The sequence below is a fragment of the Apaloderma vittatum genome, unplaced genomic scaffold (genome assembly GCF_000703405.1).
Source record: "Apaloderma vittatum isolate BGI_N311 unplaced genomic scaffold, ASM70340v1 scaffold12071, whole genome shotgun sequence".
Classification (NCBI taxonomy): domain Eukaryota; kingdom Metazoa; phylum Chordata; class Aves; order Trogoniformes; family Trogonidae; genus Apaloderma; species Apaloderma vittatum.
The window spans coordinates 10,276-37,717 of NW_009699647.1; the positions used below are offsets into that span (position 1 = coordinate 10,276).

General features: G+C 35.4%; 1 protein-coding gene across 1 annotated transcript in view; it reads right to left on the bottom strand.

The window, feature by feature from the left end:
* LOC104280735 (aromatase) overlaps window positions 1–9,772 on the bottom strand; it is a 13,506-nt gene extending 3,734 nt beyond the window's left edge. The window contains exons 1-7 of the mRNA XM_009878476.1: window positions 9,571–9,772; window positions 7,875–8,025; window positions 5,311–5,465; window positions 3,958–4,134; window positions 3,149–3,263; window positions 1,223–1,337; window positions 405–567 (exon numbers count right to left, since the gene is read on the bottom strand). Of these exons, the coding sequence (XP_009876778.1) occupies window positions 405–567; window positions 1,223–1,337; window positions 3,149–3,263; window positions 3,958–4,134; window positions 5,311–5,465; window positions 7,875–8,025; window positions 9,571–9,724 (1,030 nt within the window). The 5' untranslated portion in view covers window positions 9,725–9,772. The remainder of the gene's footprint in view (window positions 1–404; window positions 568–1,222; window positions 1,338–3,148; window positions 3,264–3,957; window positions 4,135–5,310; window positions 5,466–7,874; window positions 8,026–9,570) is intronic.
* Window positions 9,773–27,442: the final 17,670 nt, after the last annotated feature.

A 27,442-nucleotide genomic window follows, 5' to 3' on the forward strand; every position in this document is an offset into this window, starting at 1 on the left:
GTAGGGAAACTTAATTTCTATATATACACACAGGGAAATATTGATGATCAGAAGTATTTGAAATGAATGTCTTTATTTTTCATTTACCTTGAAATAATAAAAAATTTCAATGGAACATGAGATGCGAGTTGATTTGCACTGCTGTTGCTGAGAGGTGAATATAGCACATTCTAATAGATTGTCAGTTCCAATGACTACTCTTTGAATTTTTTGTACAAATTGCTCATCATCTTTCATTTTATCTTGAGTAATATCTTTTACATATAATGGTAGTTCATGTATTTTACAGCAAATGCTTCTGTTAGAAGAAATCACTTAGAATTTTGAGCCTTTGAATAATCCAAATTAGATCACTGCTGAAGCACAATTATATTCCCACATCACTGACTTTAGCTCCTGCTTACCCATAACAGTTTCAATTTCTCTCATCATCTCCTCTTCCACTGTGGGGTGTTCTGCAATCAGTATTAGCATAAAGAACAGTGTCACAGAAAGAGTATCAGGAGCAGCAATCATCATCTCCAGCACACACTGGTTCACATTCTCAGCAGTCAGATCCCCTCTGTTCTGAAAAAAAATGGGGAAAATGTTGATTGCTGACGTTTGCTGCCGACAAAGGTCCTATAGTAGTAGAAGGGGAAGAATCCAGAATATCTGCTTCAAACAAAAATAAAACCTTGACAGTCTTTCTATCTCATATGCTAAATAGCATTTATTTTTTGTGTTTTGGAGAAAATGAGAAAAATTATGTTTTGATGGGTGTGCATTATTTTACAGAAAAGCAGGAAAGCGAGACTTCTTAGCTCAGATTGTTATTGATTTATTGCCTTTCTTCACAGAGTTTGTGAGCTGTCGGAGATTACAGAAGATAGGATTTACATAGCATTTGAAGCCTTTGCAAACAAAAGGCAGTATATCAAGGTAAAACATAGTGGTTAGGGATAAGCCAAACGCAGAGTTAAATGCTGTGGAATGGAGGACATTCAGAGATAGATGCAGGGATTTTAAGAATGTTAAGTCATGAAAAAAAATCTGACAAGCACCTCTTCCTGAAAATGCAACTATTTGAATCACTGTAAAGGACTCAACTAATCTGTATCCTCTTGTGACAACATGACTTGCAGATAGATACATGAGGTTTAAGTTGCAAAGCCTGTGGTGTTAGTGACAGGAGAATGTCTGAAATATCAGAGTAGACATATTTTGATTATTTTTCCAATACCTGTGCAAAAATCAACTGGGATGCAAAATCCGTGTGTTCATCCAACTTTTCAACAGCGGAAAGCTTTTGTCGTTTCTGTTCTATTAAAGTTTCCATTGCTCCTTTCAGATCCTTGCTGAAAACAGATGAAATCCAATATATTGATAAATATCTGCAGGCCTTTACACTAGGATATGATTATAATCATAGAGATTATACCAATAAAAATGTCTAAGAATGGCAGAAATTAAGTATTCCTAAGAGTGGTTATATGATTCTCTGCAAAAGCAGTAAAACTAAAGGAAAGTGTTATTATTATTTTTATTAAATAATTGCCTGTTTGGACTGAAATTTTATTATCTTTTTTAAATAGGATAGACTGAAAAAGATGAAACTATGTCTGTAAATCCTATTGATGAATTTAAAACCTTTCCCAAATAATTTATTTATTTATATTTTGTACTGTATTTTATCAGTATATACAACAAACTTGGAGAACATGAAGTGTAATTGTTAGAAAAATGTAGATAAATGTTAGAAAATGTGTACTCTGCTGAAAGTAGAGTTGATTTAAATTTTTCAAATTTAAATACTTAGTAAACCTGTGTCAACAGTTTGTATTTCAGTGGTGGAAAAAGGCAACGTCCACCAATTTTTATAATTTTATGTGGGATTTTCAATTAGCTCCAGATTTGAAGGCAGTTCTTCTTTTAAAAGTAGTTTCCAAAGTTTTTGAAGGAAATCTTCAGGCTTTTCATTTGTATTTGTTATTGCTGGGATAGAAAATTTCACTGGGTTTTTAGGGGTAAATGCATTTAAAACTGCAAGCCTGGTAAAGTTCTCATTATTCGTAACATCTTATATGCATTGGGAATGGTGAATTGTCCTTTTTGACAGCTTTACCAGAAGAATATCAGAAGTTGTCATATCATGAGGTGGTTCTTTGCGTTGCTTTAAGTCCAACAATCTTTATAATTTTTTTTTTTCAGTAAAAACTTATGAATAAGTCCATTTTAATGGGATTGCTTTTAAAACATCAATATTTGCCTACAGGGGCTTTCTAGTAATTACTGGGCCACCACAGCTAGCCATTATTAGAATCACAGGATGAAGCGGTAAGCAGTGCCATAATAGAACTGGCAAGCAAATGTAACAAGGTAAATCTTGTGCCGCGTCTTTCTCTTAAAGCCTTTATGTTATATAGCAGTATCAAAACAATTCACTGCGCGTTTCATAAGTAGTACTTTCCTCTCCGTAGATGGAATCCAAATTCAAAATGAATGAACTGATTGCCAGTTCTTTTTATAGCCAATATTCTTTTTGGCAGAAGACAGTAAATGAGATCATAAAAATAGAAGAGACATTTGGTATTTTTGTAAACTGGAAGATGTCAAAATGTATTTGTTCCGTATTTAGGAAGAAAATCCTTGAAATGGATTATCATGCTGAGCACTAAGTTTTAACTCAGAAATGAGTTGTTGACTCAATTTATGTTGAGGGAACCAAAAAATAGAATTATGACCAGGAGTTAACTGCTGGGATAGTGCCAGTTTCCTTGTTTTGATGAAGTGTAGCTTACTATTTGACTGCTCTTGAATCGATAGCAAATGTAACTTCACCCTAATGATGGCTTTTCCTTGTCTGTTTGAACAGAACAGATTTAAATTTACTTTCATGTTTGAGCTGGCATTAACTAACATTTTTGTGAGTAAGCTATGACTGAATAGAGAAGGGCTTGAAATCGTCCCCTGAAATCAGCCACTTGTAGCATCAGTGGCAAATTTTCTTCCGTTGCTGTTTTGGGTCTGTAGGTAGGGGACTTCAGCCAGCCACCTTTGCAAGTTTCACAGTTTATTTTCAATAAGGCAGAGGAAAACATCAACGAAGATCTCCTTCATAGAAAGAATTGATTTTATGCAAATGATTTGTAAAACTGTTGATACTTACACTGCATCTTCATATTTCTTGCATAGCCAAGAAATCTTAAAAAAGATGTCGGGCTTTAATAAAAGTGCTTGCCAAGCATCAAAGTAGTTTTGAATCTTAAGTACAATGGCATGTTCTGAAAATAAATGTTAACAAAAACAGGATAAAATATAAATTTCAGTAGTCAAATAACACAAATACTTGCAAAAATTAATAATAAGGCCTTGTGTACTACTCCTGTTAAGTTCATAGGAATTTTATAAACAGGAGGTTTTAGTGGTTGTAGATAGCATTAGGAGTCATTTGTAGCACACAGTAGAAAAGGTGTAGATGTTTGTAAAAACTAGCTAAAGGATATAGTAGCGTGTCAACCAGAGCCAAATGGTCTTCCACAGGCAAGCTGAAGCAGAACTCTTGCAGCATATTGAAATGGGATTATTTAGACATTATGATAATATTATTTCTGTCGTATGGTTTTGAGGATGAAGAAATCACAGGAGACATGATTTATCAGGTGAACTATTTAAGGCAGTCATTTAGTCTGGTGGAAAGATTGCTCACATGCATAAAATATTGGCATTGTACCAATTTGGTACACAAAAATCTCTTTAGATAGTCCTGTTTATTAAGAGAAGTCTGACAGGCTAGTGCATATTTTCCATCATATAAAATTCTCTTTTATAACTAAAATCAATTACATTTAATTATATAGTGATATAAGAGTCTGTTCGTGCTCTGTTTTCTGAAACAAAACTGCTGAGTGACGTCATTGAGTCTTTCTTGGACATGCACTTTAGATCCACCATAAGGTATGAAAATAAAATTAGTACCATCTAAAGGGATCCCGAGAAAAAGCTTGTTAGATGTGTCAAGCATGATCCGTCTCATAAGATTCAACACATTGATGTTTCCTACTTCAGTGGTTACTTCCTCTAGTTTGTCCAGGTGATCAATCGTTGATTCAACACAAATCGCTATCATACGCACAAGACCAGGACCAGACAGCGCTGAAATAGACGTGCAAAATGATTGAAAGATTGGTTGATTTTCATACCTTGTTTATAACTTACCAACTGGTGATAACGGTGTCAATAAGTTGTAAAACATTACCATGTGGGTGAATAGTTCTGTAGCTTACTGATTTATCAGCTTTTGAAAGAAGAACATGTTTTGACTTAAAATGGCAAGGGATGCTGGATTTAATGCAGTTTAAGAGTTCAAAAGCAGTGGTCAATTCTGTTGCTGTGTAATTCAGTGGGATTTTGATAGGCTCCAGCTGGAATGGATTAGGATAATTTTTGAATGATCTTGGAAATCGTGCCACGAATACTCTATTTAAATTATTTTTCCATACAAGAATGCCTGTAATTGCCTCGATTTTAATCAAATATATGTTGAAAGATAATTAATTTCTTTTATGTTTTACTTTGCTTTACTTTGGTTTTCTGGTTTTAGAATCAATGTAATAAACCACTGTGCTCTCAGCTGGTGAGAATCTGTTCTGAGCCATGAAGCATGCAGTTTAGCAGTTTTGTTAGGAACACTGAGATCATTGGAAGCAGCTAATCTTAACTATATACAAATACTGAAATTTTTCAATTTGTGGAAATAAGGTGAATCAAAAAATTGCAGACTCATAACACTGGAATTTATTTATGTATTTTCCTATTTGACTTGAACCTAGTGAAATTAATTATGTCAATCTTTTTTTCTTTGTTACTACATTGATTCCTAGTACATTAAAGGGATTAAAAATAGTCCTGCTGTGCAGATCTTCTAAATTATTTTTGGAAATAAAACGCTTTTTCTTTTAATTAGAACAAGACAAAAATCTTTGAACTCAGTGAAGGCTGAGATAGGAACGACCAACTACGTTTGTAGAAATGCCAGTTGAGCTAATGTAAATGCTGCATTTGAAACATAGAAACATTTTTAAAAAAGGCTTGTGGGCATCGTTTAATTGTGTTTTAATTGGATGAGATTAAGAATCTGCAAAAGTATTTCAGGATCATTTCAAATAGCATAGCAAGCAGGATAAGTGTGAAACACATGTGATAAAATAATTCCATAGGGTATATAGAGAACTGATTTCTGTAATTTATGTATGCAAAAGACAAACAACATTTTAGAAAAAATAGACTGTGTGCTGCAGTGATCCAGTGCATTAATACACACTGATTTACCTTTGGTGAAAAAGGGTCGAATTTCTTTCCATTGTGTTGGGTTGTTATTAAATATGATCCCATTTTCATACATGCCAATGCACTGTAATCCAAGCTTGCTTCCAAATCGAGAAACATAATGCCAATGTTTCATTACATGGAACACACTCGAGGATCTGGGAAAGAAATACGGGGAGAAACAAGGCCAAACCAAAAATACTGTTTCTTAGATCGTACACAGAATTTTTAATCTGACATTTTATAGTTGCTCTGAAGTGCTGACTTGCATTTAATAATTTAATAGCAAGTACAGTGCTTGACATTGTGTTGTTCCTTTTACATAATTAAAAACTCAATAAATGCCTTCAGAAGAGGCAATAATTAGAGCAATAATGTATTCTGTTCAGATCTGTTAGAAAATGAGGTGTAAAATTTTTGACAGTTAACAACTTCTTGATTTGTATTAGATTACAGCTAGGCTTTTGTAGCTCTTTTGTCATTCCCAGACATATACAGAAAACATAAATATACATGCATCATTTAAATATGCAGCATTGTAATATGATGATATGCGTGGGATAAATATACCTAAAAGAACAAGTTAGGTCAATTCATGATATGTATATTTCTTTTTACAGTTGACATGGTTTATTTACACATGCTGGCAACCAGGTTGTGACCAGCATTCTTGCATTAAGATGTAATTTCCTTTAGAGGGAGCTAGCACTCCAGAAATGTTGGTGTCATGAACACCTGATCAACTGAAGTCCAACAAAAAGAAAGTTGTAATGGAGATTGAAATGAAATAATATGCTACTTTGTTTACCATGTACACTGTGGACCAAATCCTAGACTTCTTACATGGATTTAGTTTAGTTTTTAGTTTTTCAATCAGGCAGAGTAAATGGGGCTTTTGATATTTACTTTGGCAGTGCTAGGTTTTCACCATAATTTTGCATGACCAGAGGTAAAGTTAAAAGTGAGATGCTGCATGGTACAAAAAGACAAACATGGATTAAGGATTAGAGTAAAACTGAGGAGGGTGTATCTGCACGTCCGATCTGTCAAGAATTCAGCATATTCCCTCTCTCCTACACTTCTCCACATGTACTCGCTCTTCTAATTTCTTTAACGGGTTTTTGCACATCAACAACATTGTCTTTATTTCACAAACAAGAGAATATGGTATTAAATTGTGAAAGTTGTCCCCAGGAATGGAAAGGTGCTGGAGGCTCATTTACTTCCTTTCATTCCACATATCTACACGGGAGACACATCATTATGTTTTAAGGGAAGATTTTGATATACGACCTTGTTTAAGCACACCTTCCTCATGAAACTACTTAATGAAGTTCTCAGAAGAGAAGATCTATTGTAACAAGACTGTAGCCTCTCAGTATGATTAGATTTGATGGTAAAAATTCAGATGACCTTAGTGGAAATAGTGGAATATACTTTTACAGAATTCAGTTTATGTTTAGTTTTGCAGTGAATTTATGATCCACTGAAAACTTTATTCTATGCTATTGTGTTTTTAGTTTGTTCTTTTTAAAAGTTAAATACTAGTTCTTTATTTACAGTCAATGCTTTAAGCAAAAAATATCTGAAGAAAAAAGATATGTTGACTGTAAAGTCTGATGCAGCTGTAATGTTATTTGTCAGGACTCCTGATTTGTTTCTGATGAATTAGTAGTACAGAGAGTAATAAGAGTTCATAGCATTTTATGTTATCAAAACATCATAGTGCATTAGTTGATGTTGGCCACGCCTATGTAGGATGGGACTGTAAATAGCTTTCCTGTCATGATTACCTCTGTTCACATGGCAAATGCTGTGATAGTCCTCTAGACTATGTTGTCTTTCAAAAGCTTTTATATAATGAAAGCTAAGTCAGGATTGACTGATATTGGTAGTAAAAAGGTGGTGATCTTTTATCAATTACACATGGTAAACATTTTACTATTATGTTTTTTTTCTTTTTAATGGCTTAACTCATAAGCATCCAGAAGGTCCAATGTAAGTAAGTAACCATCCACTGGAGCTAATAAAAATCATATAAGCATTATGTTTAATACTGTATATAATCAAAGTCTACGGGTAATTCCATTAATTGGAATGGAAGTACTCATAATCCTATAACACTGCATTTGCTTTATTAACTTGCTGAATTGGAACCATAATCTCAAGCATTTACTCCCATTTTAAGGAGAAACTTAAGAACATAGGAAACTAAAATTTGGCTTAATCCTGCATTGTGGTCAGTCTAGGTTCTTGTATAGTATGTAATCTCGATATTAAATGGAATAGTAAAAGAGATTTATTTTTTTTTCAGCATTGAGCCACAGTGCTTAATCTTCCTTTCCATGAAGAAAATGAGAGAATTCACACAGACTTCAATAGCAGAGTCTTTAAAGAAGCAAAAGATTAGAAAAAGGTCTGTAAACATATAGAAGTAAAATGTTTCTGTTAGGACAATTGTTGAAACTAATAACTTCAATTCTACTTTAGGAAAAAAAAGTAGCAAAGAGATTGTAAAATATGAAAAAAAATCTTCATATTATTAAGTATAGGAAATAATGATTTACTTGCTAATTATAAATGTTTCTTCACCGCTGATCCAAACTCTCACAAATTCTCCATATGTCTTATTGTAGTAGTTGCAGGCATTTCCTACTCCCATCCAGAGAAATCTGGCATGTGAAATGAGGGGACCGATTCCCATACAGTATCCAGGTCCTAAGAAACAGAGTAAGAAAAATTTGATCTCAGCAACGATCACTGACAAGAATATACCTCTGAGCATCCCACTTTTGAAAGGAGATTTAAACATAACAGTCAAGGTCTGCGTGGGATAGTTCACATATAGAAATGCTATTCTGAAGTTCTGTCTTAGAGAAACTTGCATCTATATTGTTGCAGCCTCACTTTGTATCTATGGAAGCCCATAGTCCTTTCGGTGTATGTATTAGAAGAAATCACCTAGAAAAAAAATTGCATGTGGCTTACTAATTTGTCATTTTTAACAAATCCTTTGAGTGATCTGGGTTAATTGGTGTTGAAGTGTCATAGTAACACCTAGAAAAGTCAACATCCTTTTGATGTAATTACTTACATCTCTTTTAAAGTTGTTAATACTAGAACGAGAAAACATAAAGTACTTTACTGCTGTGAACTTAGGAAAGCATACTTAAGTAGAAGCTAAGAATGGATTAATAAACATTTAGACAACAAAATTCTCAAATCCTTCCAGTATAACTGAGTATCAAGTTTCCCTCTTACAACAAAAAGGAGACAGCAGAAGGAATGACTTTAATTACTTTTAGAAGGAAGTTTCCTTTTGCGGGAAAAGCTAAATTTGCACCTTTTGTCTGTAAAACATAAATTTAACTCCATAAAACAAAACAAAGTAAGTACTTACAAAACTTTTTATGCTGTTTAATTTTTTAAAAGTAGTTTATTGGCTTCACTGTTTACTAATAAGAATGCAAGACGCTGGATGACTTAAATACCCGTAAACTTAAAGCATAGTAATTTAGTTTTGTCTTCTTGTTGATTCATTTGGGCACTCAAGTAGAAAACATAACCTGCAAATCCTTTCCCCTGTTCTGTAACTTTCAAGGATCCTTTCCTTTGGCAAGGAAGGATCTTTTCTCAGAAATTCATTCAGGTGCCATTGTGTTGGTTTAGGATTATTCCTGCCAAACACCTTTGTGAGATGCATACACTGTTCTCATTCATGCAGTAGGTCACTGCGTCCAATGAAAAATAGGCTGAATCAGTAATGTCTGCCATAAGCCCACAAGACATTACAGAAAGGGTCCTCTGAAGGGGAAACCACTTAATGTTCTGTTCTGGAGGGTCTTCATTGCCAGACGTGGCAAGAAAAAAGTACTAGAATTTGAATAATTTCCTAGATAACTATTTGTTTTTAGTAAAGACAGTTTAGAAGCTTTAAACTTAAAACATATAAAAAGTAGTTTATAGTGCCCAGGAAAATATGGACATCTGGAATTTGTAAAATGATATTGTATCTTTCTAGCATATACATAATAAATCAGAAAACTATATGTCATATTTATATAGCAAAGCCAGGTTTATTGCAAAAGTTCTGAGGTTAGAAAAAGTTTGATTTCTTTTATCAGTTATTTAAAAAAGCTGTATTATTTAAACTGACTCAGTAAATTTTTTTAGCATACAATTATTATTCAACATTACTTCCTCACTTAAATTTGAAGAACAAAATGCTTTGACAGCTTTTAGGGGATACTAAATTTAATTTACCTGGTATTGATGAAGTTTCTTCGTGATTCCACATTAGAAACAGAAAGCACATAAGGATGAGTATGGGCACTGTGGCCGCTGGCATCTTATCCAGTACTAGGCTGGTGACGTTGTAGTGCATTGGATTCAGAGTCTCCAGTACTGTCTTTTCCATGAGATTCTGCTTTGGTTTAGAGAGAGAGAAGAAGGGGAGAGAGGCAGAGGTTTTGGGAGCTCAAAGATATATTCAGCTTTCCTTGATACCTCTCAACCCCGTTGCAGTTCTTGTAAATGAGCAGATTAGCTCTTGAGATAGCTTTATTTTATAATGGGAGTGATGGCCTGGGCTGCTTGCCAGACAAGGTACATCAGAAGTCAAAACAGACATGCAGCAGCCACTCTTCTTGCTTGGAAATAATAAAACTTTTCTGACCTTGATGTTGAAGCATTGTTTTGGATACTTTAGCTGACAGATCTCTGATATTGACTTGGCGGGCCAATAAGGAGGTTTACTCCTTGCAAATTTCTAACCAAAACACAAGAAATTAAACTTTCAGCACATGTGGAAGCATTGAGTTCACTCACAAGCTTTTATCTCTGTTACTTAGCCTTTTTCATTCTTGCATGCCTATAGTGCCAGAGTCCTTGAATTTCTAGAATAGCTATGGTAGTTTTTCATGATGAAGATAGAGTGTACTCTACGTTTTATGTGAAACATATTATTAATTTTTTGTCAATTTTTGAGCGTAATGTAACATATTACATTTCTTTATGGTTCCTCTGCTGAGTACTTTGAAAACAGAGCGTATGCTGTAATAAACAAGATTTTTTCCCTAGGCAGTAACCAGCACTTGGCACAGTAAAGAAAAAACAAGCAAATGGACAGGCCTGTTATGCATAGGGTGAGTATAAAGATTCCTTAGAAGTTGTTTTGCATGTTTTGACTTACATCATGAAATATGAGAGATGATTGTACCTGAGAAGGAATGTACCTGAAGGGGGCCTACAGGAAAGCTGGAGAGAGATTGTTTACAAGGGTGTGTAGCAACTGGGTGAGGGGCAATGGTTTTAAGCTATAGGAGGGTAGATTTAGATTAGACATTAGGTAGAAGTTTTTTTCTATGGTTGTGATCAAAGACTGGAACAGTTTGCCCGGAGAGGTGGTGGAGGCTCCATCCCTGGAGGCGTTCAAGGTCAGGCTTGATGGGGCTCTGAGCAACCTGATCTAGTTAAAAGATGTCCCTGCTCACTGCAGGGGGATTGGACTAGGTGACTTTTAAAGGTCCCTTCGAGGCCAATGCATTCTAGGATTCTGTATCATTCTCTGAATGAGAACTGACATAACCACAGAAAGATACTGTTTGCATCTGCACAGTAATTTATTAAGAAAACACCTTCTTAATTTTGCTATTAAAATAGTTAAGAATAGGTTTGCTTTGTTTCTTTGTCTGACAGTATTTCAAAACTGAAGGATTTATTTACTTAATAGGAAGCTTTTACAGGTTATTTTCAATAAGTGCTTTCTTGTTTATGTCGTGGTTTGGTCTCTCATTGCAGAAAAAAAGTACAGTTTACTTTGCAGTAACTGTCAGTGCTATAATTATATTAAGCTAACCCAAGAATGTGATAGATGCTTTCTAGATAGTAAGTGATTGGTAATTATGGTCAAAGTAGAAACTGTATAGAGTGCAGGCAAAACTCTGTGGAAGAGAGCAAGCAGTGGCTCAAAACCTTGCAGGTGCATGCAATGCTCCTGTATTTTGGAGGATTGCTATGCATGTCTCCTGGGGATGATGTGATCCAAAATAACCGTGACACTATGTGCTAGATGACCTTTTAGAAACTTGCATGCTATTCTAATAGCTAGCAGTACACCTCTTGTGACCATGTACATAGCACATCATGGACATATTCAACTGTTGTACTGTTCTGCATGTTGTGAAAAAAATTTTTTGTAATCACAGGTGGGTTTTTTATCATGTAATGGTGTTTATTATTTTCACTAATATACTGTTGCAAGCTAATAATGTTTGTTCAGTTCAAATAAAAACGCTAGCTTTACATTTCCTTGAGTACTATTGGTTAGCACAACAAAAGCACACCTGCATGTATATGTAAACAGTCATACTGGTTTCAGTCCCTTTAGCTATATTAGCTTACAGTATTATAGAGGGATAACTGCATTTAGGGCACATAGTTTCACTTTTTTGTTGTTGTCTCTCTGGATCTGGATGAACTTCATCTTTGTAATCCATTGCCACAGATAGAGTCTGATGTTCGTTGTTTTTAGTTGCCTTTTTCATCTCCGAGACATTCTGGTGTGTCTGTACAGTAGTTTCTCTGCCTCGTATTCCCTATGAAGAGAAGTATGTAGGTGATTATGCATACACCTATATGTACAGATGTGTATCTATGAATATTATATTGGTAAGTAAACTCTGCTAGACTTCAAGGTGCTGATATATTTGCAGTGTAGTTTGCAAGCCTGAGTCTCCTACTTTTATTTTTCTAAAAATTGACCCTGAGTTTTGATTTTAATTAGTGCTTAGTTATTCACAGCTAAAGCTTATCTTCGTTTCGACAGAAGAACAGAGGCAGGTTTCTACCTTTTCAAAATACACAGATTGTAATGGATTGGTTTTTAGCTTCTAGGTTACCTCAACTTCAGAATTTTAAATTTATTTTTTTTTGTAAAGGAATAAAATCTGTTTCAGTGTAACATGATATCCAGTACATCAGTGTGCACCTTGCTGTTTGATTTATAATTTTTATATCCTGTATCATGCTCTCACAGAATCACAGAATGTGAGGGGTTGGAAGGGACCTCAAAATATCATCTAGTCCAGCTGCCCTGCCAGAGCAGGATCACCTACAGTAGGTCACACAGGAACACGTCCAGACGGGTTTTGAATCATGTAGATAAAAGGTATTATATTAGAGAATCATAGAATGAGTCGGGCTTGAAGGGACCTTTAAAGGTCATCTAGTCCAACACCCCTGCAGTGAAAAGCACTGTATTAAATTTGAATTATTTTTGTACTCTCGAACTGACCAGAAGCAGACTTACTTTTAGTCAAAGTAGCTTCTCGAGCTCTTAAACAATTGGTATTTCTTGTATTCAGAAGTTCTTTGCCTCATTTCAATGAATATGATCAGATGATCATATTCGTTTCAATGAATATGATAACGGTTTACACTTATGACTTTTTTTTTAATTGCAAAAGCCAATTGGCCCATGAAAAATTCACCCTAATAATTTCAACTGAACTGCTCATCCTGCTTGTATCCATTGTATTTTTTAAGAATTGCACATGAGGTAAATTGCTCCTAATAAAAACTCAGCCAAGTGAATTTTGGTAGTAAGTAGTCACTCAATAGACTGAAGAAATTTAGAAAAGGAACAAAGCTAGAATGCCTATTGTGCATGGAAGAAGCTTCCACTAATCTTGCTCATTTTGTCTTGAAATTTTCTATAGGTAATTTTCCTTTCCTTGCATCTGGTTGAAGTTATGTGTCTGATCAGAGGGATTTGTTGGTTCTGATTGTTACTTATATGGTGGAGGGGCAACAGGGAAAAAAAACTTTAAAATCAAATAGTGGAAGGAAAGAGACTTACAATAAGGAAGTGCTTTTGTGACAAAATAGGTGGATGTGCACCTACGTCAGGCTGCCTGAACTGACAGTAGACGTGGATCTTAACCACTGGGAGAGCACGTGCCAGCAGAGGGCCCTTCAGATGACTGCTACTGAAGTCGTGACTGTAAAGCACTGCGAGAAAATTCTAGGTTCTTGCAAAAGGTGATGTGACCAATGATAGCAAGGTCCACAGAATAAAGTCCATATACCTATGCTGACCCATTTTACTCCAGTTGGAGTTTCGTACTTAATGACCGTGTCAGTAAAAGATCAAATTATGTATCATTATAGAACTGAAGCTGAAAATTTCTGATAATTGTGAGAAGCAGCTTAGAAAACAGCCTGAAAATCCTTGAAGAACCATTCTTGAGCAGTTTGGAGAAATAAAATTTTATGTAGAATGATTTCACACAAAAATAAGTTTATTGGTCTATATGAGCCCAGTAAGTATTTTTGCAGATAAAATGTTATAGCCTTCCTCTTTTTCTAGAAAATGATTCTCCATATTGCCTTTTTTTGACCAATTAAGATTGACAGTTGCATGACACTGTAAAGGTTCAGCCTTCTATGTGTAAGTATGTATGTAAGCTTTTGGTGTGCATTTCACAACCAGAAGGCTAATGTCTAGCCAGGTATGTAGTGATTTTCTTGAATTTGTCCTGTGGCTGCTGCCCAACCATGCAAGAGCACAGGAGGACAGTGGGTTACGGTGTCTGCACTGGTGTTTTAGTTTGTATTGGGTGTGCTTTGATAGTAAACCTTCAGATGATTCCTGTACTCCAGTATTCATTAAAAAGTATGCGAATTGGCATCTTTCTGGATGAAAATAAATCAGGTAATGTACTCTAAAGCTTTGTCTCATGCACACCAGTTTTTAGTGGGGATTCAAATGATAAAACCAGTTTAGAGCTATGTACATATTTCATAGGAGTTCATTTCAGTAGTGTGGGGAATGGATCATCACCAACTGTTTTGTTTTACAGATTTGCTCTTGTTCTACCTCAGTGTTTGCCAACATATTGTGTTACTTTCAGGCTATATCATTTTGACAAATAAAATACGTTTTTTTTCAATTAGTTTTAGTAATATAACTATCTTTTGCAGTATTTGGATTATAACACTTAACATAGCATGAGAACTGACTGTTAACTGCACGTCAAATCTTTTTAATAGATCTTGGGATGAATGATTTCTATACAACTATTTTAACATTGCCTTCAAATTGTGGGTTTCATTGCAAAGTCATAAACTTTTTCCCCAGCTGTTGAATAAGAAGTCATATGTGGAACTACTGTAAAATTAGTTACTTTTGTGTGGAACCTATTGTAAGAACCATAAAAAAGAATCTACTTTGTTGTTACATGGTTACTTTCCTTTTAAAAGTTTACTTAGTGTGAAGTAGCTAATTATCACCAAGTGCACAGCATATGTCACAAAAGCCTTGATGTAGAGATTATATTGCACCCTTGAAAGTCTGTGGAGTTAAAAGATAAGAACAAATCCAAGGACTTTTTTAAACCTGAAGAGTGTTTACCATTCTTTGTAAACTGAGCATCTGATTGATTCTGTAAGCATCAGATTGCATGTTTATTTAGCACTACCCTGGAAACTGCTCCCTGATATTCTATGATCTCTTCTAATGCTCTAATTCTCTTAGGATGTGATGGGGATATCTCCATCACAATTTATTGGTTATCTCTTGTTATTACAGTCTTAGATTATATTTTTTCTTATTCATTTTTCACATGCTCTGAATCTGTGCTTCAGTGATCTGATCCTTTGCTGCAGATGAAATTTTTCATCTTATAGATGGTTTCATTTGCAATTATAATGTGCAGAACAGTATTTTTTAAATTAGATGTTCATATTACTTTGCCTTTGAAAGTACCCTGGATTGTTTAGATCTGTTTCCTACTTCTAATTCAGTCCTCAGTAACTCAAAAGATAGTTAATTATGGTAAAATGTGAGCATCAGGGAAAGAATACATGGTGTATAGTTACCTTTTCATCTGATTCTAGAGTTTGAAACAGTGGTCTAGAAATTGTGTAATCATAGAGGTCTATCACATCTAATTACTATGGAAATGTATTTTAGCAATGTTGAATGATTATTATAGCCTTGTATAATAATCCGGTACCACTTGCTAGTATGAAATCTAATCTAAATGGCACTTAAATTTATCTGTTGTTTAGGTTAGAGGAGGAGAGAGAGGGAAGGAAGAGGTGACAGCTTTCAGCAGAAGATTAGGAAATTCAGTAGTGATAATCCTGATGATCTAAAGGGGCTCTTGACAGGGAAGGGAGGAGGTGGGAGCTTAATGTTGTGTCAGAAGGCAAGAAAGAAATGCAGAACATATCCATGATTTTGTACTGTTGAAAGAATGTATCTCTACTGTGACATAAGAAAGATTGTAACGTTTGATGTCTCTGCTATTATTTGCAATTGTGGTTTTCTTCGTTTTAGTGAGCCTTCTTATGACAGTGTTACCTTATTTCATAGCTGAATAGGATCTATCCCTAGAGCATGTTTCTCTAGGTTTTTAAGTTCTGTCAGCTGCCTTCAGTATCCCTTCCAAAATGCTGCTGCAAATTAGTCATATATCAGTAGTGCCCACCAGTGGCTCATACACAACTGTTAACAATACTTGGTTTTTCTTATCTGCCTCAGTGGGCACAGAACTTGATTTCTTGTCACCCCTACTAGTCAAAGTGTACTGTAAGTTTGCAAGGTGCAGAGAAGGTGGAGTTGCAGTTGTAAATGCTAATGTTCCTTTGTCTGGAGTCTCTTTAGTCATTAGTTTTCTGATCACCAGCTAGCAGTAGTATGTGTCTGAGACTTACCTGGTCAATGCAGATTGAACAGGGAAATATACCTTAAAAACATCTACAAATATCAGGCTCTATTTGAATATTACTGTTTGTTTGGATAACAGTAGTAAAGGTAATGCCTCTTTTCTGTGCCTTTACATGGTGGTTACAACCTTCATTCTGTGAACTTACCATCTCTGTACCTGTCATTTCAGGTCATCTACCGAGATATCTTTTGAGTTAAATTGAAAGTTGTCACGTATCAAACAAGGAGTCATTCACACACAGGTTTAGGTATCATGGAGAAGCCACTTGAAGCCACTGTGATGAGCTTGGAGCTGCAGTTTCTGCAAGGTGATTGTCCAATAAGTATTTCACAGGCTGCTCTTCTCCTTTTGATTTATATTTTTCTGGTAAGTCCCACCTTTAAACATTCCAAAGAAGTTAATGGATCCTGGATCTGATGTTACTGACATACAGCCAAGTACTGACCAAGATGATAAATTATTGCAGAATTGGCTAAATGAGCTTTTTATATTGCTGTTGATTGTGAAACTGAGTGAGCTTCCAAAATAAAATAATACGCTGTCAGGTTGGTTTGGAGGTTGTCTTTGAGACTAGCTAGTGAAGAAAGTTCTGATACTCTGAAAGTCTTGTTTCAGATGTATCCTTCTAGAAAATGCTAGCACTTCAGGTGTTGAAGTTGATCTTCAGAGGACAAATATTCCCATCCTGAAAAATCACTTTCCACTCAAGTGCTAAGCCTTCAAATAATTACCCAATTGTAAAATCACAATTGCCTGTAGCAGGCAAGACTTAGAGTGATAACCTGCTCTGTCTAACTAAAAGTTTGTCAGTCATCTCTCTCCTTTCTGGACAACGACCCTACTATTTTCTTGTAGCTGTTTGTAAAACATGGATGTGTAAGGCAAGGTACGCTATGTACTTCCCAAATGACTGTACAACACGGGTTTCTGCTGTCTGAACAATCTTTAATTTTATGGTGATTTTCTTTCAGAAGAATAATGATCTAAAATTAGAGTTTAAACTGTCCCCTCTTCTTATGTTTTAATTGTGATCTGATGTATGATTTAGAAAAATAACTTGCCAGTTTTAGTGCGTTTCACAAAAGGTCTCGTTGCTTAGGAACATAATGTCCATGGAAAGTACTATCCACATTAGACGATAAAAGGGATTTATCTAAAACGTACATCTTCTGAAGTAGAATAGGTATCTTGAGCTTCTAAATAATCAAAAAGGCCTGTGGAAATGTGCAGACTTCTGCAGTATTTGTAAGAATCTATTTTACTGCCTGTCTAACCTCAAAGTTTCCCTAGAATGCCATAAGCTCTGATTAACTCTAACCAGAAAATGACTTGTGGATAGACAACTGAAATTTGTCTAACACGCTTTTTATCATATGTCCTTGTTATGACTGCAGCAAAGCAGATCTGTATGTGGAGGGTTTGCTGTTACAACTGGGTCGATGGGTTTGTTTCTAATTTGGCAAATAGAAGGCATCTCTCTCTACCATAATTAGGTCTCTGCTTTAGCACTTTTATTGCTAGCAAATGCGTTGACCAGCATAAGGAAAAAGTTGATGCAGAAGGGACTTCTCTGTTAAAAAATATAAATTAAATTTTTTACTTTTTTCTTGTCTATAAATACCAGGTATTCTATTAAAGTATTTAAGTTAATCCTGATGAAGATATGTCTAGGTATTTGAAAAAAACAAGTCTAAGGTAGTATCAAGCTGTGGTAGAATAAACAAATTCTCTAGGTCAGTTCCTGAGTTATTCTGCATGATGACCTTTTTTTAACCTCACTCATAATCCTTTTTTTCCCTGCTGTGACAGTGATTATTGGAAATGGTCAGTTTGTCCAAATTCACTCGCTTTCCAACTAATTCTACATTGCCATACATCATCAACAGTTGGCAGCGTCCATTCCTTGCTCTGTATTCTACCTTAACTTTGTCAGGGTAACATGGTGAATGGAACACATGCATGAAACATGGTGAATGGAACAAAATCTACTTTTGAGTATATAGAATGAAATCAGAGACCACAGAAACACTGAACAGGTTGGATTTTTAATCAGTAGAGCCTGTATCTACAAAACCTAAAATGTTTTAGTATTTCTTGGTGTAATGTAAACAGTTTGAAAGGTTGAAGTGAATGCTTTCTAAGGACGATTATTCTGCAAGAACACTATGTCTTTTTTTTTTTAAAGAAGGAGCTTTGTAGATTACTTTCAAAAAACCTAATACGTTATTGTTATTTTAATACCAAGAATTTGGTTTAAGACCTGCAGATTTGGTACTAAAAAAATAACAAAAATCTCTATTTAGATATTAACAACATATAATTTACACAAAGTTAATTACTGTAACTTAGATCAAAGCAGCTCCAGAAGATATACTTCCCACTCAAAACAAAACATTTCTGTAATGTCCTACTCACAGTGTTTGAAGAAAAATACTAGAATATGAATTTAAAATTTACCTGTTTCCTCTTGTTACTTCTTGATTTTTACCGGTGAAGAGTGCTATCTTTGTTACTGATGTGCTCCTTTTAAAGATCTGAATAGCTGGTCTGGTGATTGCTCTCTGTGGCATCTTTTATGCAGGTGCTTCTTGTTGCTAAGAGATCAGTTGCTTAGAGATGGAAGTTTGTTTTTTGTAATAGATCAGGGGCCATTGCTATTGAAAAGAAAATCTTGTAATTTTACCTCTACAGCTCAGTGCATCTGCTGCAAAGTAGCCAATGACAGAGATACACATGCATAGTGCTGATTAAAATTGTAACTGGAGAGTAAAACAGAAAAGTAAACAAAGTTTATAATTATGTTTAATGGCTCAGATTAGGAAGGAAGGAGAGTAGTCATTTAGCTGGGGGTGCAACTAGCAGAAATTACATTAATTCTGTGTCTAGCATATCTAAATGTATTTTTAATTTCCATCGGAAAGGAAGAAAATTTCAAGTTTTATTCCAAAATTGGGATACACAATATCATTGATAGTCTTTTGTAATATAAAATCCTGCATTGACATTGGAAAGGTCTTACTGACTATCCTTTATATTTTTGTATATAGCGTTTCCTTTATAGTCCCAGTTGATTTGATAGCTCTTCAGAATTACTATACAAACTAACGACTGGTTTTGCTGCTTTGTAATGCTTCTCTTTTGCTGTAGCCTTGGGAAACTTAAGCAAACTTAAGAAAATCCAAATGTTTTCAAGAACTGCATTAAGAAATTACAAGAAAATTTAAAATAATGACCAAAGATGTATAGAAGAAGGTGATGATGTTGTTAAAAGATGAGACTAACAGAGAAGTATGAATAAGGTACTTGTGCCTGTTACTCACTATTTTGAAACACCAACAGAAGTCCAAATCTTTTCAGTTTCTGCTAGGGAAATTCCTAGCTTACTCATCTGCCTCTCATGTAAATTTACCCCTATGAGTCCAAGTAGAATGTTTTGTGAAATAGGTCCAAATAATGTTTTGTTGTTGTTGTTCAGTGCTCTCAAGTTTCTTTAAAACATCAGTCACTCAGATCTGTTTTCAGCAAGGCTGTATTATGTCCTCTGGCAGTAAGGTACTGTGCATCCTTGTCTTTCACTGCCAGGCCACAAATACAAAATATTCCCATAATTTTTTTTCATTTTTCTATATCTGAATTCACTCAAGACTTTAGCATTAGCATTTAAAAGGAATATGTAAAACAAATTAGAGCACTTTTCATAAGAAACAGCATCTAATAGGTAAAAGGGTCTTATATAGGAGATAAGGAGATTGTATAGGACTACAATCTCAGCTGGAACAAAAGGTATTGAAGAGTTATGTACAATAGTTCTAGTGATGGAATCTTTGTTACTCTGAGAGGAATGGAAGAGGCCTAGAATTTTATTGAACATGAAATTTCTTTTGAGAAGCCTTTCTTAAAGTAAGTAAATAAATAATGCAGACAGTTTGGGGAGAATAAGGACTGAATTGATGCAGAAATGCTTGTGGCATTACCACAACCTCATTGAAGATTCACAGCTTACACAACCAGAAGCCAACACAATTTCAGTCTGAACTCTTATTCTTTTTCCATGTGCACGCACTCTTCCATATCTGTTTATTATGCAGACTCGTTTACAGTGCAAGCAGAAATGGGCGGAACTTCAGTGAACAATTCTATTGTGTCCTGTGTTTAGAGCCAGTCACAACAATGGTTAGAACTTGTTGCACAGGATCTGGTTTTCTGAAAATGTTAAAATTCCTTTGGTTTATTTCAGAAAGACATTATAGCTGGTTTTAATTTTTAAGCCTACCTGGCCGGTTAGCTCAGTGGTTTGAGCATGGTGCTGACAACAATGACCGACGCATGTGGTCCCGCTCGGTCCCCATGTGTTGCCTGGTCTAGTCGAGAGGTGGTGTCCCTGCTCACAACAGGGAGGTTAGACTAGATGATCTCTAAGGTCCCTTCCAGCCTAGGCCATTCTATGATTATTATTTTTTAACAAGCCAGCTGTATGTTTTTACTGCTTGTGAACAAGGGATATTTACATTCCATAGGAGCTAGATTTTGGGGCTGACTTTGGTCCATTTCATGGCATATTTCTTATAGACTGTTAATGTGGACAAACTAATATGAGTTATCAGTTCTGAAGCAGTTGGATAATTGTTTCACGGATACCAAATTAAGAAAGCTTATGTAGTAGTATAAGAAAGTTACCACAGAAAGTTTCCAGTGCTTTGTCATGATTTTAAACTGCATTTGGTGTTGCTTTAGTTTCAGCTGCTGAGGAGAATAACAGCTTGTGTTGAACTTCGCTTCTAGTTTCCTTGTTATGTTTTTCCTTGTGTCCCACATATTTTTATCAATACTCAGTAGTTGTTACCCCTGGAAACACATCTTTTGCTTTTGTGTTCTGTCTAGTGTATGAAGGGAAGTCATGATACCTCAAACCCTTGTGTGGTTGCAGTAGTCACTGATTTTTGGAGATGTTATACTGTTTTATAGATGTTGGTTCAGGCTGTTGTATTAGAGAGTAACATGACTATTGGAAAAAGAGCTTTGGGAGGCATTACTGAACTGCATTTAAATAAAAAAATGAGCCTAATTTGGAACCACCTATATTTTTAGATATTCTTTATTACACATGCAAATGATAAGAATAGACAACTACTCATACTATTTTTTTAAGCCTCAAAATGAAGAATTTGGTAAAATAAGAAGTTAATATAAGAAATGAGAAACCAATACAATTTCTTTCTTTGTCAGCATGTCTTTTTTGAGGTTTAGGGGAGTCCAAGAATGGTTTGGCCAGTTGCCCACACAAACACGTTTTGATTCTTCCCTCTATGATCATTTAATTAATCAAAAGTACAGATTTCTAAACATGAAAACTCTGGTAAAATTTTTTGTTGGGACTTCTTTTTCTGACAGTGCTATGTATCTACTTACTGATACAAAGAATTTTTGCGTGAATCATAATTTGGGGGCAAGAAGCCAGTTTAAGTGATCATGAAGAACTCACAAAAATGAGTTAAATGTCAAAATATTTGTTTATAGTTAAACTAAGTTTTGTGGGATATATCTTTAAATCAAATGTTATTTTCATATACCAGAGAAAAAAAAATATATTTAAGTTATTTCATGCCAAAGGATTCCTGGAACTTTGTATAATGTAACGAGAATGATTGGACTTTTTGTTCACTACAAAGACCTATAGTTGAATACTACAAATTCTTCAGAGCCTGAGTAGGCATTCACTGAATTAACAAAGTTCTTTTTTATACCATTAAAAAACAAGGCAGATTTTTGGTGTGGGTTTTTTCCCCTAGATATTTTACAATGGACTTTTGAGGAAAAAGGGTGCAAAATGCTCTTGATAGCTTAAGAGGAGGGTATGCAAGCCTCTAGGGACACTATGGCTCATATGATAAAATTTATTAGAGTAATAATGGCTTGAATCTGATCTAGTAACTGTGCAGAAGTAAAATAACTTCAATTAAAATGGTGTAAATGAAATTGCTAATATTAAAGAACCTGCATTTTGAAACTAGTAGAATGGGAACAGCCTCAGATCTTAATTCTTTTCATGTCCTGATAGTTTCACTGCAGTCCTTATGAGATGAATGCTCACTTTTCCTCAAGGATAGATAGCCACTGGTAAATCTGTCCCTAATATACTGCATGTTGATTTAAGATAAAAGGAAACAAAGAGGTCTGTGTGAACATAGACAAAAGGTCACGCAAAAGATCCATCTGGCTCACTTCTCCATCCTGGATATTTGCCAAAACCAGATGTGAAGTGGAGAGTATAAGCATTAGGTAAACATGTATACTTCTCTCTCCCTACCTTCTCTCCACTATTTAAAGATAAAGGAATTTAAAGTGACAGTCCTAGCCATCCCTATGTTGGCAATAATGGCTACCTGTCTTTTCTAGGATCTTCAAGAAAATGTAGTAATTCAACTGGGAATTTTACTTCTTCCTTTTCTCTTAACTTCCCATAGGTACTATTTTCCTGTTATCCTATAATGATGATTCAGTTGAAGAGAGCTGAGACTACTGCAGGTATCTGTATTCAAATACTTCCCGTGCTGCTTCAGAAGTGTGTATCCGCCATGGGAATAGCTAATGTTAAAACTGTCAGGTTCTCTCACTAGTGAGCAAAATTGTTTAGCAGAATATAAACTAGATGTGCCAAAGCTCCTAATTCCCTTAAAACTGTATTGGGTGAACTGCTTGCAAATTTTGCTTATTGTTTTTCTTTTTCAGTTCACTGTTAGAGTAAATGTAAAGTACAGCAGAATGTTTGCAGGCAATCTACTTTTAGCTGTTGTCTTCCATTGCCAGTCAAGACTTGCAGTGCTGCCTTGGTAGGTGCCTCAGTGCTTCTTCCAAGCAGCTCCTTCATTTCGCCAGCACCCACTGCACTCCAAAATGTGTTTATATCCCTTCCGAGTCTGAGTTACTCCTTCATAATTTTACAGCAACATATATATTCACTGCCATAAATTCACCCTTTCAAAGAACAGTATGTACCTATGCAGCTGTATTTTGAGGCAGTTAGTAGCACACAATATTGGAAAACACTAATTTTTGTATTTTGTCCATGAAATTTTCTTATGTGGTGTATTGGAAGGAGCTGGCCTATTTGGTGTTTCTAACATTATACTCAGTGCAGAGATGATTTTTTTGCCTCCCCAACAGAGTTTTCATAATTCAAATTAGAGTTTGACTTCTCTAGCTAATGCCATTTTTAAAAAGATCACCTAAGGACTCTTAGAGCATGGAATTGGCTGAAATCCATTTATACTGCCCACAGTGTTTCTTTTACGCCTAGCTTTAGAAGCCCTATTTTGCTTGCAGTTGTAACAGCAGGCTGATTTGGCAATTCCGTTTTGCAAATCTATACAACTTGTTTTCCAGAGTATCTTCCAAAATCCCCAAATTTTCAAGAGTGTTGGAAAGTGTTCTGTGTGGCTGTTTAATGTCTAGAGTGTCACGGTGGCTTGTGTGTTTCAGTCAAGTACATTAGCAGTTATTCCAGGTGTTGGATGCTACAAAATTAAATTTATTTATTTATTTGCGTTTTTTTCTTTTGATGCTCTGTGATCAAAGTCATAATGACAGTAAATACAGGTACTTTAAAGAAAAATCTAGTTATAGCTGTATTTTCTTGTTAATTCTCCCCAAAATCACTCTTCTCATTCTGTCCACATCATGTTTGTAGAACAGCATTAAAAAACTTTTAATGAAAGTCAAACCAGAAAGAGTTAACAAGATGGATTTTTTTCTCCTGTTAGTTTGCCTGCTTAAGTTTGTATCTTCAGACTAGGGTAGACTACACTTGTTAATTGAAGAAGTACTACTTATTTTGAAGATGGGGACAATGTGTTCTTGTCACAGGCAGAAGCAGCTGTAATGAAGCATTATAGAACAGGTCATGAATGTGCTATCTGAAACTAACTCTGTATTAAGTATCTGAGCTTCTACTGTTTCAGCTTGTTAGCTGTTCGACTTGTTTACTTTTCTTTCTCTCTCCCCTTGAATTGGTATTGCAGCTGGTGAGAAAAAGGAAGAGGTGTGTGAAGGCTTCTTTGTCCTTGATGTACAGGAACTAGTGAGGGCTATCTGATTTTCTCTCTTTGTCCCTGGATATAAAACTAATTTGAGAGCAGCTCTTTAGAGTGTGGAGAAAGGTGCTTTGAGAGACAATCAATTTCCTTGTCATGAAAAAATGTGCAAGCTATTCAGAGTAGTTTAGGATGAGTCTTCAGATTGTGACAGGCTTCTTTGGCAAGCTTCGGTGCTGCAGTTGACTATCTCTGCAGGCCTTGTGCAGCATTCTCTTATGTGATGACTGCCATAAAAGTGATATAGAACTTGTACGTGAATGGGCAGCCACAGAGGCAGAGTATATTCTATTGAACTTTTAAACTAGTCATCCTATTTTTTTCATTTTAGTCTCTTTAATATGCATGCTAAATAAGTATTTCTTACTGTTGTTTATAAGAACTTGATTTACTCAGGATTTTATCATGCTGATTCAGTATTAACGTTATCTACTTTACATTGCAACTACTTGAATGCCTGAGCAGTTTTTACCAGTAAATTCATTTCCTCTTTTGCCCAACATGAGGTTTAAAATAATTCTTCATCAGAGAGGAGCTGGAAAATGTAAGAGTTGAAAAATCTTTTATTAGAACTTCTATTTCTTGTAGTCAGTTTTTCATTTATAAGATATTATGCATATATGCGAGAACACAGAGGATTAAAAGCTCATCTATGTTACATTAATATAACTAAGCATATATATGTGGGCCCACTGCAATGGCTGCAGCCTCCTTTTCTGTAATATGTACTTTGAGTATGTTTTTCTCAGCCTGTTGGCAGGATTCAGGTTCTTCTGTCTGTCTTTGAGAGGAATTTCCCCAAAAGATAATACACAGTGCTGCTAGGTATCTTTCTTTCATTTTTTTCCTTACTCCTGGATCTTGTCTGTTGCTGATTACTTCTTCCGACATTTAAATTGCTAAGCGCTGGTTTTGGTGCTCTAATTATTCCTACTCGATGGACTTGTGAGCAAACCTCCTCCCTTCTCTAACTCCTATTGGTTTATCCTATGGAGAACTAGGGAAGGTTAGGAATATCTGCCTCTCAGCTTTCTTTGCACTGTGATTCCAATTTCTTAGCCTGTTTGTAAAGGAAGAAAATAGGATTGCAGTCTTGATTGAATACTGAGGTGTAGTATCTTGCTAATTGGCCACATAATCGCTGTGTAATGGCCAGGTCCTGAGAATATCCTCCTACTCCTTGGGATTGCGCCAGGTGTGGTAGGAGGCTATCTTTCCACTAAAGCCACTGGACTTTCATATTCTTGTGAAGATGCCTTCAGCAGCTTGAACGCACTTTCTGTCTGTGGGTGCCACTGTTAGAAAAATGCTTGGATATCCGCTTAATTTTCCCAAGCAAATTTCTGTTATTTGGCCAATATAGTGTTGTATCATACAGAATTCTTTCTGATGGTCCCTTGGATATATTGTGGGATGTTTCAGGCATTTTTTTAACAAATAGGGATGCTTTCCACCAAAACCTCAAAAAAAAAGTTAAACTTTTTCAAAAAGCAAAGTATAGCCAAACCTCTAATGTCTATAATCCCAGCCAGTCAAAGCAGTTATTATAAGAGTACTTACAGAACAGAAGATTTTCAATGCTGAAGGTGCTGCAGGCATTTCTTTAGCAAAATTAAAACACTCAATACAATACTCAATTTTAGCTCAGAAAGAAGGTAAGTGATAATCAAATGGAAATGCTTCTAACCACTTCTACTTGTTCTGAATCCTCTGAACTGCTTCTTCAAGTGCCATTGGTTATTTTGCTAATGGCAGCACTGATTTCTGTCAAGACAGCCTTGGCTGCACAAGTTCTGAAGTGGACAGGGTTCAGAGAAGCCTCTCTGCACCTACTTTCTAACCATTGTACTGCTTGAAGGAGTAGCAAGTTTGCAAAAGCATTTTCTGTGCACAGGACTTATTGCTTATATAAGACAGTTTTTCAGTAAGTGTTTGGGTTTTTTTACTGTTATATAAGTTTGTACATCAGTCCAAGTTCTGAAGTATTTTGTGACTGATAGCTTCTTATAAAGTGCTGGTTTTTTTTCAATTTGTGCTGTTTTGGCAAATACAGGAAATATTATGAATGTTTTTCTTGAGAAAAAAAAATCATAAATGTTAATGAATCCAACCAAAGCTTGGTAGAATTTCAGGTTGAAAACACTCCTTTAAAATAATTCCCTCTGTGTTGAAATATATTGTTCTAAGCCTCTCTATTACTTCCACCTTGTAAATGCTGAAAGTCGGTTTTGTAGAAACATACACGTATGTTTATGCCCTCCCATCTAAGTGTTTGATGGACTATTAGAAATCCATGCTATAAAACACAATGCAATAATTGTAATTTTCTGCAGAAGAAGCTACTGGCAAAAACCAAAACTGCCCTTTGGTTATGAGCTCAGAATTCATGAGCTCTGAGGGAACAGTCTAGCATGTGGCCCAGAATATATCCCAAATGCAGTGATCTGTAAAAAATTATTTTTTACTTCGAAGTTACATGAGGTAAGTGTGCTTAGTCTGGGTCCTGTCTGATAAGCTATGAGCAGAACAAAGCAGAATTTATTGGAGCCTGCACAGGTCAGACTTCTGAATCGTTTATGTTTATCAGATAGTCCTACAATGGAAGGTTAACTTGTCAATTATAAAACTGCTCACAGTTTGTGTATGCAAGTGAAATGCAATGTATTTTTTTAAAAACTAGCTATAAAAAAGCTAAGCTTAAATTGAAGAAATTTATTCCCCTGAAAGGACATGTTTGCTGAAGATGATGTCTGAAACAGCAGCATAATGGAAGCAGTGCAAAATCCTCTTTTGCAGACTCAATGTTAAGTGGAATCCAGTCAATTTTAATACCTCAGTCACTCAAGGTTAATTGCAGTTCTAAATTAAGCTTTTGTAAAGTGTCACGACATCACCACACAGTGCAGCACTCCACAGTAATAATTAAACTAAGTATGAAGGCAATTCTTTGGTGGCTGCTAGCAGAATGCCCATGTCAGTTTGGTGCTTTGCCTGTGATAATTCATTCTGCTTCTTAATAAGTGTTCTCAGGTGAAAGTATACAGATTCTGTTTTTAGGCTCAGAAGATGCTAGGTCTAGTAGATCTATAAAAACTAAGTAAGTAATTGATCAAAGACTTGAGTGATAAGCAGTAAAAATCAGGTTACAGTATTCTAGATTATGAATGTTCTTTTTTAATGGATGAGCAAACCAGTCATTGTGGCTTTGCTTCATATAAAAATTTTATGTTCAGTAATTCAGTAATCCTGATGTCTGCTTGCCAGCAGACTCTATGTATAGAATCAATAGAATCATAGAATGGCCTAGGCTGG